At 52.1% G+C, this 16,237-nt stretch overlaps 2 protein-coding genes across 5 annotated transcripts in view; one reads left to right on the plus strand and one right to left on the minus strand.

Moving 5' to 3' along the window:
* Positions 1–4,807, minus strand: part of UBP1 (upstream binding protein 1) — a 65,454-nt gene extending 60,647 nt beyond the window's left edge. For all 4 annotated transcript variants that reach the window (XM_038760326.1, XM_038760308.1, XM_038760318.1 and 1 more), the window contains exon 1: positions 4,695–4,807. In XM_038760326.1, the coding sequence (XP_038616254.1) occupies positions 4,695–4,807 (113 nt within the window). The remainder of the gene's footprint in view (positions 1–4,694) is intronic.
* LOC119941438 (basic proline-rich protein-like) lies at positions 4,806–9,788 on the plus strand. Its single transcript, XM_038761882.1, has 3 exons — positions 4,806–4,812; positions 5,073–6,132; positions 9,629–9,788. Exons 1-3 carry the CDS (start codon positions 4,806–4,808, stop codon positions 9,786–9,788), a joined length of 1,227 nt encoding a protein of 408 aa, XP_038617810.1.
* The last annotated feature ends 6,449 nt before the right edge of the window (positions 9,789–16,237 follow it).

Consider the following 16,237-nt stretch of genomic DNA (forward strand, 5'->3'; position numbering starts at 1 on the left):
GGTGATGCGGAGCCCTCGTACCGTGACCCGGCACTGAATTGACGCTTAGTGGCCACAGCCCGGGGGCCTGGGAGCCATAAGGCCCTGGGTTCTGATCCCTGTCTGCTGGGTGACCTTGGACAAGTCATTTTACTTCGCACGGCCCAGTGACCTCACCTGTAAAATGGGGATCGAGACGGTGAACCCCCATGCGAGACCGGGCCCGTGTCCAACCCAATGACCTTCCCCAGCGCTTACAACAGTGCCCGGTACGTAGTAAGTACTTAACGAACACCGCAGTTATCATTATCATTGCCAAAACCGTAGTCACAAACCAAACAGTTCCGCCGTGACTGAACCGTGCCTTCTAAAGCAGGTAGCTTTCCCAGATTAGTCACAAGGCATCCCATCTAAACTTCCCATTTTGACAAGAAATCTTTCCAGCTGGGAAGCAGCGTGGCCTAACGGATAAAGCATGGACCCGGGTCCTAATCCCAGCTGGGCGGCTTCCCCGCCGGGTGGCCCCTTAACCTCTCCGGGCTTCAGTTTCCTTCATCATCATCATCATCATCATCAATCGTATTTATTGAGCGCTTACTGTGTGCAGAGCACTGTACTAAGCGCTTGGGAAGTACAAGTTGGCAACAAAAGGGGGGGTTGGACACCTGCTCCCTTTTCCACACAGACTCTGAGTCTCACGTGAGGCCCCGCACCTGTCCCCGGCCCTCACTACGGCGCTCGGCATACGGTAAGCGACTAATACCGCAATCATCATCATCATCACACGAGAAGCAGAGTGGCTCCGTGGAAAGAACAGGGGCTTTGGAGTCAGGGCATGGGTTCAAATCCCGGCTCTGCCAATTGTCAGCTGTGTGACTCTGGGCGAGTCACTTCACTTCTCTGGGCCTCAGTTCCCTCATCTGTAAAATGGGGATTAAGACTGTGAGCCCCACGTGGCACAACCTGATCACCTTGTATCCCCCCCAGCGCTTAGAACGGTGCTTTGCACACAGTAAGCGCTTAATAAATATCATTATTATTATTATTAGCTATTCACGAGTGAAAACGTATTTCTACCGGGCCCCGGGAATTGACATTTTGGCCACCCCTTTAAACTCCTCAAGTTGTAAAGTGCATTTGGACCCCTTCCTAAAGTACAAAGCCAGCGTCACTTAAGGCCAGAGAGTGGAAGAAAGAGTGGCCAAGCTTGGTGGATAAACAGAATGGAATTTCACATGAGCACCTTCTAACCCGGTGAGGAGCAGCTGTCCCTACCGAGGTTCCTCCTTAAATAGGGGGGAGGGAGGGAGGGAGATATATATATATAAATATATATACTTACTCCTACACACATTTATTTTCCCTAACCTTAGGGAGAATCAGCGTGGCTCCGTGCAAGGAGCCCGGGCTTTGGAGTCAGAGGTCATGGGTTCAAATCCCTGCTCCGCCAACTGTCAGCTGTGTGACTTTGGGCAGGTCACTTCACTTCTCTGGGCCCCAGTTACCTCATCTGGAAAATGGGTGATTAATCAATCAATCAATCATATTTATTGAGCGCTTACTGTGTGCAGAGCACTGTACTAAGTGCTTGGGAAGTACAAGTTGGCAACATATAGAGACGGTCCCTACCCAACAGTGGGCTCACAGTCTAGAAGTGGGGGAGACAGAGAACAAAACCAAACATATTAACAAAATAAAATAAATAGAATAGATATGCACAAGTAAAATAGAGTAATAAGTATGTACAAACATATATACAGGTGCTGTGGGGAAGGGAAGGAGGTAAGACGGGGGGATGGAGAGGGGGGCGAGGGGGAGAGGAAGGAGGGGGCTCAGTCTGGGACTTAAGACTTAAGTCAGTCACTTAAGACTGTGAGCCCCATGTGGGACAACTTGATCGCCTTGTAACCTCCCCAGCGCTTAGAACAGTGCTTTGCACATAGTACCCACTTAATAAATGCCACTATTGTTATTATTATTATTATTATTATTATTATTATTACCAACTTTGCCAAGGCCTAAGTGCCCAGAGAAGCAGCGTGGGCTGGTGGAGGGAGCCCGGGGCCTGGGAGTGGGAAGGTCCTGGGTTCTAATCCCGGCCGCTGCAGCCCAGGCCTGCCGTGGGAGCTCGGGCAAATCGCTCCGCTTCTGCGGGCTTCACTTCCCTCATCCGTGAAACGGGGATTAAGTCGGCATCCGACCCCATTAGATTGGATGGTCCCCGGGGCTCAGGACGGGGGACTTGAACACCCCCCTACCACCACCGCGAACCTCCTTCACCGGGCCTCAGTTGGCTCACCTGTAAAATGGGGCTGAAAACGGGGAGCCCCCTCTAGGACAGGGGTGACGGCCAACTGATCAGCTTGGACCTGGCCCGGCGCTTAGTACGGTGCACGGGGTAAATGCTTAACAGACACCACGGGGGGAAAAGCCCACCAAGCCCCGGCTTGGGTGAACAGCACGTGGGGCTGGGGCTCCCGTGCTCTGCACACAGTGCTCTGCACACAGTAAGCGCTCAATAAATACGATTGATTGATTGATTGAAGGGAGGTTAGGGCGGGGCTTTCCCGGCCGTCTGGGCCCCGAAAGCCTTTTCCCTGCAGTAGCCAAGGGGAGGACTGAGGCCCTTGGAGGGAGAGCCCCCGGGAAGGGGAGGAGGAGGAGGAGGAAAGGAAGGAGGGAAAACTGGGAAAGGAAGGAAAGAGGGAGGGAAAGAGAGGAAGGAGGGAGGGAAATAATAATAATAATGATGGTATTTGTTAAGCGCTTACTATGTGCGAAGCACCGTTCTAAGCGCTGGGGGGGATACAAGGTGATCAGGTTGATCCCACGTGGGGCTCACAGTCTTCATCCCCATTTGACAGATGAGGGAACTGAGGCCCAGAGAAGTGAAGCGACTCGCCCGAAGTCACCCAGCTGACCAGCGGCGGGGCCGGGATTAGAGCCCATGACCTCTGACTCCCAAACCCGGGCTCTTTCCACTGAGCCACAGCTAATAAGTGTGGGGTTTGTTAGGCACTTGCTCTGTGCCAAGCACCGTACTGAGCGCACTGGGGGGGGTGGCAAGGAAAGCGGCTCCCTGTTAAGGAAGGAGGGAAAGAAAGGAGGGGGGGGGGAAGGGAGGGAAGGGTAGGAAGGGGGGAAGGGAGGAAAGAGGGGGGAAGGGAGGAAAGAGGGAGGGAGGAGGGAGGGAAAGGGAGAAAGGAAGGAGGGAGGGAAAGGGGGCAGGGAGGGAAAGGGAGCGGGGAGGGAAAGGGAGCGGGGAGGGAGGAAAAGGGAGCAAGGAAGGAGGGAAAGGAAGGAGGGAGAAAAGGAAAGGGAGCAAGGAGGGAGAGAAAGGGAACAGGGAAGGAGGAAAAGGGAGCAAGGAGGGAGGAAAAGGGAGCAGGGAGGGAGAGAAAGGGAGCAGGGAGGGAGAGAAAGGGAGCAGGGAGGGAGAGAAAGGGAGCAGGGAGGGAGAGAAAGGGAACAGGGAAGGAGGGAAAGGGAGCAGGGAAGGAGGGAAAGGGAGCAGGGAAGGAGGGAAAGGGAGCAGGGAAGGAGGGAAAGGGAGGAGGGAGGGAAAAGGCCCTACTGAGAGCTCACCTCCTCCAGGAGGCCTTTCCAGACTGAGCCCCTTCCTTCCTCTCCCCCTCGTCCCCCTCTCCATCCCCCCCATCTTACCTCCTTCCCTTCCCCACAGCACCTGTATATACGTATATATGTTTGTACGTATTTATTACTCTATTTATTTATCTATTTATTTTACTTGTACATATCTATTCTATTTATTTTATTTTGTTAGTATGATTGGTTTTGTTCTCTGTCTCCCCCTTCTAGACTGTGAGCCCACTGTTGGGTAGGGACTGTCTCTGGATGTTGCCAACCTGTACTTCCCAAGCGCTTAGTATAGCGCTCTGCACACAGTAAGCGCTCAATAAATACGATTGATGATGATGAAAGGGAGGAGGGAGGGAAAGGGAGGAGGGAGGGAGAGAAAGGGAGCAGGGAGGGAAAGGGAGGAGGGAGGGAGAGAAAGGGAGCAGGGAGGGAAAGGGAGCAGGGAGGGAAAGGGAGCAGGGAGGGAAAGGGAGCAGGGAGGGAAAGGGAGCAGGGAGGGAAAGGGAGCAGGGAGGGAAAGGGAGCAGGGAGGGAAAGGGAGCAGGGAGGGAAAGGGAGCAGGGTGGGAGGGAAAGGGAGCAGGGAGGGAGGGAAAGGGAGCAAGGAGGGAGGGAAAGGGAGCAGGGAGGGAGGGAAAGGGAGCAGGGAGGGAGGGAAAGGGAGCAGGGAGGGAGGGGAGGGAGGGAAAGGGAGCAAGGAGGGAAAGGGACCAGGGAAGGAGGGAAAGGGAGTAGGGAGGGAAAGGGAGTAGGGAGGGAAAGGGAGTAGGGAGGGAAAGGGAGTAGGGAGGGAAAGGGAGTATGAGGGAAAGGGAGTATGAGGGAAAGAGAGGAGGGAGGGAGGGAGGGAGGGAGAAAAAGGGAGAAGGGAGGGAGGGAAAGGGAGAAGGGAGGGAGGGAAAGGGAGCAAGGAGAGCGGAAAAGGAAGGAAGAAGAAAGGAGAGAGGGAGGGAAGGGAGGGAAGAAACGGGGGGAGGTCTGTCGGTGCAGCCGGTCGGGGCAAGGCGGGAGGGAGGGAGGGGCTGAGGGGCCGAGGGCGGGCGGGCCGCCGTCCCTCCGGTCGGTCCCCGCTGCCCTGGGGCCGTTCCCCGCTCGCCGTTCGCCGTTCCCCGTTACCTCATGCTGTAGGCGGCGGCTCCCAGCTCCTGGCCGATGCCCGACAGGCTGGCGTCGAAGTCGTGCACCAGCCCGGACTCGATCGCCTCGTCCATGTTCAGCACCCAGGCCATGGCGGGCGGGGGGGGAGGCGGGGACCCGGGGCCCGGGCGGGCGGGCGGCCCGTCCCGGCCGAGGCGGGCTCCCCTCCTCGGACGGGGCCCCCTCAGGCGGGGCCCGGCCCCGGCCCCGGCCCGCTGCCCCCCGCCCGGGCCCCCGCCCCCGCCCCCGCCCCCGCCCGCCGCCGCCGCCGCCGCCGCCGGCCCCGCCCCGGACCGCCCGCCCGCATCCTCCCTCCGCACACGCCGCACGACGGCGCGCGCCCCCGCCCCCCCGCAGGCGCGCGCGCCCGCGCTTCCGCTTCCGGGCCCGGCCCCCGAGGGGCCGTCTGCGCCTGCGCGGGGACGCCCCCCCCCCCGTTTGATGGGCGGCCCGAGGAGGGCGCGCGCCCGCACTTCCGGCCCCGCCTCCCACGCGCTTCGCCGTCCGAGGGGGCGTCTGCGCGTGCGCGGGGACGCCCCACCCCCCCGCGTTTGATCGGCAGCCCGACCGTGCAGGGCGCTTCCGACCCCGCCTCCCGAGGGGACGTCTGCGCGTGCGCGGGATCGCCCCCCCGCACCCCCGTCAGCCCTCCCGCCTCCAAGCGGATGACGTCACCCGCCCCCCCCCGTTTGATTGGCTGGCAGCCCGTGAGGCCGGCCAAGAAGGGCGCCCGCGCGCGCGCCCTCACTTCCGGCCCCGACTCCCACGTGCTTCTCCCCGCCCCCCACACCGCCCGAAGGGGCGTCTGCGCGTGCGCGGAGACGCCCCAGCCCGCCCGCCCCCGAGCGGATGACTACGTGCCCCCTCTCCCCCGTTTGATTGGCAGCCCGAGCGCGCGCCCGCACTTCCGGCCCCGCCTCCCACGTGCTTCTCCCACAGGCCTCCTCCCGAGGGGGCGTCTGCGCGTGCGCGGAGACGCTCCACCCCGCCCCCAAGAGGATGATCACGTGCCCCGCCGTTTGATTGGCAGCCCGGCCATGGAGGGCGCACGCGCGCACGCCCCCGCTTCGGACCCCGCCTCCCACACGCTTCTTCCCCCCCCCCCACCGCCGCCCGAGGGGGCGTCTGCGCGTGCGCAGAGCCGCCCCTCCCGCCTCCAAGCCTCCCCGTGTGATTGGCAGCCCGAGCTGCCGGCCAAGGAGGGCGCCCGCGCGCGCCCTCGCACTTCCGGCCCCGCCTCCCACGCGCTTCTTCAGCACCACCGTCCAAGGGGGCGTCTGCGCGTGCGCGGAGTCTCCCCCCCGTCCCGCCTCCAAGCGGATGACGACAGTCGCCCCCATTTGATTGACAGCTCGAACGGGGGGCGCGCAGGCGCAGGAGGGGGCGCGCGGACGGAGCCTGAGAGGCCAACGGCCCGGCATGCACCGCGCCCTGCTGGCCTTGGCCCTTTCCTCAAATACCTCAGAATTAGGGCCTGCGCTAATAGTAATAATAATAATAATAATAATCATAGTAATAATAATAATAGTAATCATAACAATAGTAATGATGGCATTTGTTAATCAGTTGGCCCCTCTTTCCTCTCCCCATCGCCCCCGCCTTACCTCCTTCCCCTCCCCACAGCACCTGTATATATGTATATATGTTTGTACAGATTTATTACTCTATTTTACCTGTACATATCTATTCTATTTATTTTATTTTGTTAGTATGTTTGGCTTTGTTGTCTGTCTCCCCCTTCTAGACTGTGAGCCCACTGTTGGGTAGGGACCGTCTTTATATGTTGCCAACTTGGACTTCCCAAGCGCTTAGTCCAGTGCTCTGCACACAGTAAGCACTCAATAAATACGATTGATTGATGATTGTTCTATTTTACTTGTACATATTTACTATTCTATTTTATTTTGTTTTGTTGCCTGTCTCCCCCTTCTAGACTGTGAGCCTGCTGTTGAGTAGGGACTGTCTCTATATGTTGCCATCTTGTACTTCCCAAGTGCTTAGCACAGTGCTCTGCATACAGTAAGCGCTCAATAAATACGATTGAATGAATGAATTGTACAGATTTATTACTCTACTTGTACATATTTACTATTCTATTTTATTTTGTTATGTTTTGTTTTGTCATCTGTCTCCCCCTTCTAGCCTGTGAGCCCGCTGTTGGGTAGGGACCGTCTCTAGGTGTTGCCAACTTGGACTTCCCAAACGCTTAGTCCAGTGCTCTGCACAAAGTAAGTGCTCAATAAATACGATTGAATGAATGAATTGTACAGATTTATTGCTCTATTTTACTTGCACATATTTACTATTCTATTTTGTTTTGTTGTCTGTCTCCCTCTTCTAGACTGTGAGCCCGCTGTTGGGTAGGGACCGTCTCTATATGTTGCCCACTTGTACTTCCCAAGCGCTTAGTACAGTGCTCTGCCCACAGAAAGCGCTCAATACGATTGATTGAATGAGTGAATACTATGTGCAAAACACTGTAGTAAGCGCCGGGGGGTGGGGGGAATACAAGGTGATCAGGTTGTCCCACGTGGGGCTCACAGTCTTAATCCCCATTTTACAGATGAGGTCACTGAGGCCCAGAGAAGTGAAGTGACTCGCCCAAAGTCACACAGCCGACAAGAGGCGGAGCAGGGATTAGAACCCATGACCTCTTGACTCCCAAACCCGGGCTCTTTCCACAGAAGCCACGCTGCTTCCCTAAGCGCTTACTATGTGCCAGGCCCTAGACTAGGCGCCGGCGGAGCTCCCAGCACTGCAGGCTGGACAAAGCTGGCCCACGTTGGGCTCACCGTCTCCAGCCCCATTTTACAGACGAGGTCACTGAGGCCCAGTGACGTGACTTGCCCCCACTAGCCAAGTGGCGGAGCGGGGATTAGAACCCACCACCTTATGTCTCCCAGGCCTCTGACTCCGACGCCTACCCCGAAGCCACGCTGCTTCTCGGAGGAAACACCTTAGTGATGAAGATGATGGTATCTGTTGAGCGCTTACTATGTGCCAAGCACTGTTCTAAGCGCTGGGGATGGGGAAAAGAATCACATAATGAAGATGGAGTTTCCCCCTGTGAAACGGGATAAGGTTTGGTCCTACAGCGGTGTGGAAAATTTGCATGTAATTATCTGAAAAACAGCGGTCCTGGAGAAGAGGTTGACTTTTTCTTTTGGCGGGTCTAAATCCAGCAGAGAAACTTCCTCTTTCCCTCCTTTGTCCCTGGATTCCATGTGGCTATTCAGCCTAAACCTCTTAGTCCCGTTGACTTGGGGTAGCTCTGGAATTGGCCCCCACCATCTGGGTGAGCGGAGTCGAGGGCCGGAGAAAGGGGAGGGGGTGTCTTAAGTCGGACAGAGGACGATTTAATTCCCATTTCACAGATGGGGCTCGGAAAAATTAAGTGATTCGAACTCAGATCCTCTTACTCCTAAGGCCGGCCTCCTTCCACTAGGCAACACTGCTGGGTTGCTGGATGATAACAAAATCTCTCATTTGGGAAAAATGGATGAGCCTTGGTCATAACAACTAAGAAGCTTTTGGGATGCCCACACACGCAGTGCATTCATTGCATTTATATATTATATCATTAGACCGTGAGCCCACTGTTGGGTAGGGACTGTCTCTATATGTTGCCAACTTGTACTTCCCAAGTGCTTAGTACAGTGCTCTGCACACAGTAAGCGCTCAATAAATACGATTGATGATATGCCCTCGGATCGTTCCCATTTTTCTGATGCATGTATTAACCTTGAAATCCAGTAAAGGGCAGAAACACAGGGGCAACGCCGGGTGTATTTTATTATAAACCAAACATCACTCGGTTACACTGAACGTGCCAGATAACTACAGATTAAATTTTAAATACTTCTTTCAAGGCATGCAAACCATCCACAAAACGCTTTGACTAGTAGCGACTACACCTCTAAACTACGGCTACTGAAAATTCTCAAAATAAAATTTCCTTCATTTTGATCCCAAGCCGCACTTTAACGGTTAATGTAAACCCATACTGCGTATCCGGCTTCTCCGGCAATGGCGATATTTTCCAAAACCCTGAATTTTCATTATTGAACACTAAAATGCTGAAAAAGTGCCATTCTTCAATTTTCAATATGCCCGTTTAGTAAGTTGAGGGCAAATTCAGAGGCAGTGCTCCCCACTGCCAATATGTAAACAAGGCTTGCATCTTTTAAACTGTGAGCCCACTCTTTTAGACTGTAAGCCCACTGTTGGGTAGGGACTGTCTCTATATGTTGCCAATTTGTACTTCCCAAGCGCTTAGTACAGTGCTCTGCACAAAGTAAGCGCTCAATAAATAAGATTGATGATGATGATGATGATCTGCCTCTTGCGACTTCAAAAGCATATACCCAACATTATTTTTCTCTGCCAGCAAATCACAACCCACAAAAATGCATTTTTCCCAAAGGAAGACTTCTCACCTCTTTTAAAGGTACGTTTTTGGTATTTACGCTGGATAGTAGACAGTTGATCCAATCTCAGGGGCAGCCGTTCCCCACCAACACCCTGACTCTGGGCTATTCCTTGTTATAAATTTAGAGATGTTTCTGGACTTTTAAAAGTGTAGCAGCCATTTACTGAGCCGCTTCCTTCCTCTCCCCCTCGTCCCCCTCTCCATCCCCCCCATCTTACCTCCTTCCCTTCCCCACAGCACCTGGATATATGTATATATGTTTGTACAGATTTATTACTCTATTTATTTTACTTGTACATATCTATTCTGTTTATTTTATTTTGTTAGTATGTTTGGTTTTGTTCTGTTTTGGATTTGTACTTCCCAAGCGCTTAGTACAGTGCTCTGCACATAGTAAGCGCTCAATAAATACGATTGATGATGATGATGATGGGCCCAAGCCGTCTCCGGGGACCGCGTGACTCTCCCTCCGGCCTTCGGTAAGACTGATTGACAACCACCTGCGCCCGTCCCTGGGGGCTCAAAGCTCGGGAGCCAAAGATGATGCAGGGCGGTTTCCAGGGGAGCGTCTCATGGCAGCAGCTGCCGCTCCTCCTAGCAACCGAATCGGGCTCCTGAGCCTTTTTCGCTGCAGTGGAACATGAAGGGACAAGACAGGGATGAGAGAGAAGACTTTTCACTCTCCCACCTCTCTGGGACTCCATCGCCACCCGGGCGAAAAGTCAAGGGGAAATGCGGGGGGGGGATGGAGGGGATGAGGAGGAGAGAGATAAGGAAAAAGAGGGAGAAGGGTATGGAGAGGGAGAGAGGATAGGTGCCGGACCCTTCAGCAGCACTGATGTACCCACGCAGTCACCTCCCTCAAAGCCCTACTGAGAGCTCACCTCATCATCATCATCATCAATCGTATTTATTGAGCGCTTACTGTGTGCAGAGCTTGGGAAGGACAAATTGGTAACATATAGAGACAGTCCCTACCCATCCCAGACTGAGCCCCTTCCTTCCTCTCCCCCCTCCATCCCCCCCATCTTACCTCCTTCCCTTCCCCACAGCACCTGTATATATGTATATATGTTTGTACATATTTATTGCTCTATTTATTTTACTTGTACAGATCTATTCTATTTATTTTATTTTGTATGTTTGGTTTTGTTCTCCGTCTCCCCCTTTTAGACCGTGAGCCCGCTGTTGGGTAGGGACTGTTGCCAACTTGGACTTCCCAAGCGCTTATTCCAGCGCTCTGCACACAGTAAGCGCTCCATAAAAACGATTGATTGATTGATTGATTCCACATCCCTGCTCGCTCAACACTCCCAGCTGGCTCCCTGTCCAATCCCCCAACTCCCCCTCCCTCGGCTGGCACCCCGCCTCATCTGGGCTGCGGGGATGTAGCCCAGGGATACCTCGTTCGGGCGTGTGGGGACTCATAATGACACTCCTCCCTACACAAGATACACCTTAGCTGGAATTACAGTTTCTGAGCTACACGATTACCAGGTCGAGGAATCCAAGTTCTGCCGTCGCAGTGGACGCGGTGCCTTTCTTCTGAGAACCAATCAATCAACCAATCAATCGTATTTATTGAGCGCTTACTGGGTGCAGAGCACTGTACTAAGAGCTTGGGAAGTCCAGGTTGGCAACATATAGAGACAGTCCCTACCCAACAGTGGGCTCACAGTCTAAAAGGGGGAAACCAGGTTTGAAAGCGTGGATACGGCGCGTTTCTTCTGAGAACCAGGTTGGAAAGTTTCAGAACCTTGAGGGAGTCCTACAAATCGATCCATCATATTTATGGAGAGCTTACTACGTGCAAAGCACTGTACGAAGCTCTTGGGAGAGACCACTACAACAGAGTAGGCAGTTACTATGTGCAAAGCACTGTACGAAGCCCTTGGGAGAGACCACTACATCACAGTTGGCAGTTACTATGTGCAAAGCACCGTACGAAGCCCTTGGGAGAGACCACTACAACACAGTTGGCAGTTACTATGTGCAAAGCACTGTACTAAGCTCTTGGGAGAGACCACTACAACAGAGTAGGCAGTTACTATGTGCAAAGCACTGTACGAAGCCCTTGGGAGAGACCACTACATCACAGTTGGCAGTTACTATGTGCAAAGCACCGTACGAAGCCCTTGGGAGAGACCACTACAACACAGTTGGCAGTTACTATGTGCAAAGCACTGTACTAAGCCCTTGGGAGAGACCACTACAACAGAGTAGGCAGTTACTATGTGCAAAGCACTGTACGAAGCCCTTGGGAGAGACCACTACATCACAGTTGGCAGTTACTATGTGCAAAGCACTGTACTAAGCCCTTGGGAGACACCACTACAACAGAGTTGGCAGTTACTACGTGCAAAGCACTGTACGAAGCCCTTGGGAGAGACCACTACAACACAGTTAGCAGTTACTATGTGCAAAGCACTGTACGAAGCCCTTGGGAGAGACCACTACAACACAGTTGGCAGTTACGATGTGCAAAGCACTGTACGAAGCCCTTGGGAGAGACCACTACAACACAGTTGGCAGTTACTATGTGCAAAGCACTGTACTAAGCCCTTGGGAGAGACCACTACAACACAGTTGGCAGTTACTATGTGCAAACCACTGCACTAAGCCCTTGGGAGAGACCACTACAACACAGTTGGCAGTTACTATGTGCAAAGCACTGTACTAAGCCCTTGGGAGAGACCACTACAACACAGTTGGCAGTTACTATGTGCAAAGCACTGTACGAAGCCCTTGGGAGAGACCACTACAACACAGTTGGCAGTTACTATGTGCAAAGCACTGTACGAAGCCCTTGGGAGAGACCACTACATCACAGTTGGCAGTTACTATGTGCAAAGCACTGTACTAAGCCCTTGGGAGACACCACTACAACAGAGTTGGCAGTTACTACGTGCAAAGCACTGTACGAAGCCCTTGGGAGAGACCACTACAACACAGTTAGCAGTTACTATGTGCAAAGCACTGTACGAAGCCCTTGGGAGAGACCACTACAACACAGTTGGCAGTTACGATGTGCAAAGCACTGTACGAAGCCCTTGGGAGACACCACTACAACACAGTTGGCAGTTACTAGGGACTGTCTCTGTGTTGCCAACTTGTACTTCCCAAGCACTTAGTACAGTGCTCTGCACACAGTAAGCGCTCAATAATTACGACTGATTGATTACTATGTGCAAAGCACTGTACTAAGCCCTTGGGAGAGACCACTATAACAGAGTTGGCAGTTACTAGGGACTGTCTCTATGTGTTGCCAACTTGTCCTTCCCAAGCGCTTAGTACAGTGCTCTGCACACAGTAAGCGCTCAATAAATACGACTGATTGATTACTATGTGCAAAGCACTGTACGAAGCCCTTGGGAGAGACCACTACAACAGAGTTGGCAGTTACTAGGGACCGTCTCTATGTGTTGCCAACTTGTCCTTCCCAAGCGCTTAGTACAGTGCTCTGCACACAGTAAGCGCTCAATAAATACGACTGATTGATTACTATCTGCAAAGCACTGTACGAAGCCCTTGGGAGAGACCACTACAACAGAGTTGGCAGTTACTAGGGACCGTCTCTATGTGTTGCCAACTTGTCCTTCCCAAGCGCTTAGTACAGTGCTCTGCACACAGTAAGCGCTCAATAAATACGACTGATTGATTACTATCTGCAAAGCACTGTACGAAGCCCTTGGGAGAGACCACTACAACAGAGTTGCCAGTACCGTTCTCTGCCCACAATGAGCTTACAAAGAGTGCTGCGATCAATCGTATTTATTGAGCGCTTACTGTGTGCAGAGCACTGTACTAAGCGCTTCGGAAGGACAAGTTGGCAACATATACAGTCCCTACCCACTAGTTTATTATTCTGACCTGTGACTTCCCAGAGATGCCAGGATTCACTGACAAGTGGCCAGAGGATGCGACCAAACTCAATCCTTTTCCAGATTCTTCACTGAAAGCTGGGGGGAAATCCATGCTTCTGCCAAGCCTTTTTTTTTTTTAATGGCATTTGTTAAGCGCTTACTCTGTGCCGGGCACTGTACTAAGCACTGGGGCACATACACCCTAATCAGGTTGGACACAGTCAATCAATCAATCGTATTTATTGAGCGCTTACTGTGTGCAGAGCACTGTACTAAGCACCGGGGCACATACAACCTAATCAGGTTGGACACAGTCAATCAATCAATCAATCAATCGTATTTACTGAGCGCTTACTGTGTGCAGAGCACTGTACTAAGCACCGGGGCACATACAACCTAATCAGGTTGGACACAGTCAATCAATCAATCAATCAATCGTATTTACTGAGCGCTTACTGTGTGCAGAGCACTGTACTAAGCACTGGGGCACATACAACCTAATCAGGTTGGACACAATCAATCAATCAACCTTATTTATTGAGCGTTTACTGTGTGCAGAGCACTGTACTAAGCACTGGGGCACATACAACCTAATCAGGTTGGACACAGTCAATCAATCAATCAATCGTATTTACTGAGCGCTTACTGTGTGCAGAGCACTGTACTAAGCACTGGGGCACATACAACCTAATCAGGTTGGACACAATCAATCAATCAATCAATCATATTTATTGAGCGCTTACTGTGTGCAGAGCACTGCACTAAGCACTTGGGAAGTCCAAGTTGGCAACATATAGAGACAGTCCTTACCCAACAGTGGGCTCACGGTCTAAAAGGGGGAGATAGAGAACAAAACCAAACATACTAACAAAATAAAATAAATAGAACAGATATGTACAGGGAAAATAGAGTAATAAATAAGTACAAACATATATACATATATACAGTCCCTGTCCCACATGGGCTAATCGTCCTTGTTCCCATTTTACAGATGAGCTAACTGGGCATAGAGAAGTGGGTCATTGGAAAAATGTCACCGAGGCATTGTCCGCCGTAGTTAATCCGTTAGCTGGTAAAGACGGCACTGACAAAAACTCCAGCCACCAGCTCATCAGCAGGGGAGCCACAAAGTCTCCCGGAGGCTCCCATCTTCGCCGTGGGGAATGTGATAGTCGTCAGGGAAAACCCAAGAGAAGTTGGTAAGAACTTCAGAGTCCGCTAACGTCTCCCGAGTGCGGTTGGCCAGCTGGCTGGCTGGAGTGGAAGGAGGCTTGCCGTTAGCCCTTTGGTCCAATTCTCTTCCTAGAGGGATTATCCCGCACACAAAAAACTCACGCGTTCGGAACGTCTCACCCCCCCGTCGCCTCGGGAACCGGGCTCGACATCCTGCAGAAACCGAGGGCGGGACTGGCCAGGCGAAGACGGTGGAGTCCAGGCGGCAGAGCCAAGCTAAATGTGAAAACACCCTGCTTTATTCGGATTATTTATTTATTTTATTTTTATTTTAATTTATTTTATTTGTACATATTTATTCTATTTATTTTGTTAATATGTTTTGTTGTCTGTCTCCCCCTTCTAGACCGTGAGCCCGCTGTTGGGTTGGGACCGTCTCTAGATGTTGTCAACTTGTACTTCCCGAGCGCTTAGTACCGTGCTCTGCACACGGTAAGCGCTCAATAAATACGATTGAGTGAGGAGACGGGCCTTCGATAAGGCTTCGAAGGGGGGAAGAGTCGTTGTCTTTCGGATATGGGAAGGGCAGGCTGTGGGTGAGAGGTCAGTGGAAAGACAGATGAGTGAGCCCACTGTTGGGTAGGGACCGTCTCTATATGTTGCCAACTTGTACTTCCCAAGCGCTTAGTACAGTGCTCTGCACACAGTAAGCGCTCAATAAATACGACTGAATGAACGAATGAATGATTAGGCTCAGCATTGCGCTTACACACATAAGTACTCCAACTCATCACGGGTTAGATCTTGGACATATTTACTATTCTATTTATTTTATTTGGTTAATATGTTTTGTTTTCTTGTCTGTCTCCCCCTTCTAGACTGTGAGCCCATTGTCGGGTAGGGATCGCCTCTATATGTTGCCAGCTTGGACTTCCCGAGCTTTTAGTACAGTGCTCTGCACACAGTAAGCGCTCAATAAATACGATTGAATGAATGAATGAATGAATGAATCTACTTCTCCGGGCCTCATGTCAGACTTAGTCCCGCTGCCACTGGCTAAGAAAGGGAGGGTAGCCCTGGAGGTGGCGAGGGTCTTTATTTCCTGTACGTCATCTCCTTCCCGTCTTCCTTTCACCTCTTTCTGCAGCAGAGTAGTAGTAGCCTGGGGCTTTTTGTTTGGTCTTATGCCGTCGAGTCGTCTCCGACCCGTAGCGACGCCATGGACACATCTCTCTCAGAATGCCCCACTCTCCATCTGCAACAGCTCCATTTCCACAGAATTTTCTTGGTAAAAAGACAGATGCGGTTTACCTTTCCTTGCAGGAAACTCGAGTCACCGCCTTCGACTCTTTCCCACGCTGCTACTGCCCAGCGCAGGGGAGTTTTGACTTGATTGCCTTGCACGCACTCGCCACTGCCCAAGCGAGGACAGGCTTCTGCTTGACTCTCCCTCCCGTAGTCAAGACTGGTAGAGTACTGGAAACCCTCCTGGTGCAACCCTGAGAGGGGCCTGGAGCTTTGGAGATCGGAGAAGCCGTATCTGTGGGGGGCAAGTAGGCAATAAAGAACAAAAGTAAGTAGCCACAGTGAAATACAGAGAGGTATATAGTACACACTGCTGTGTGACCTTGGACAACTCACTTAACTTCTCTGCACCTAAGTTACCCCCACTTGCAAAATGGCGATCAAGAGTGTGAGCCCCATGTGGGACAGGTATTATTTCCAACCTGATTAACTTGAATCCACCCCAGCCCTTGGAACAGTGTGCAGCACATAGTAAGCACCTAACAAGTACCACTGTTATTATCTATATAAAATGTCTGTCTCCCCTCTAGACGGTAACCTCCTTAATAATAATAATAATAATAATAATAATAATAATAAAATAATAATGGCATTTGTTAAGCGCTTACTATATGCAAAGCACTGTTCTAAGCGCTGGGGAGGTTACAAGGTGATCAAGTTGTCCAACGTGGGGTTCACAGTCTTAATCCCCATTTTACAGATGAGGTAACTGAGGCTCAGAGAAGTTAAATGACTTGCCCAAGTTCCCACAG

This window comes from Tachyglossus aculeatus, chromosome 2 (genome assembly GCF_015852505.1).
Source record: "Tachyglossus aculeatus isolate mTacAcu1 chromosome 2, mTacAcu1.pri, whole genome shotgun sequence".
NCBI lineage: Eukaryota > Metazoa > Chordata > Mammalia > Monotremata > Tachyglossidae > Tachyglossus > Tachyglossus aculeatus.

Bases quoted from the DNA above. Each gene is read 5' to 3' on its own strand.
- LOC119941438 (XM_038761882.1), top strand. The intron at 6,133-9,628 runs GCATGCACCGCG...GCCTTCGGTAAG, and splicing joins CCTGAGAGGCCAACGGCCCG to ACTGATTGACAACCACCTGC.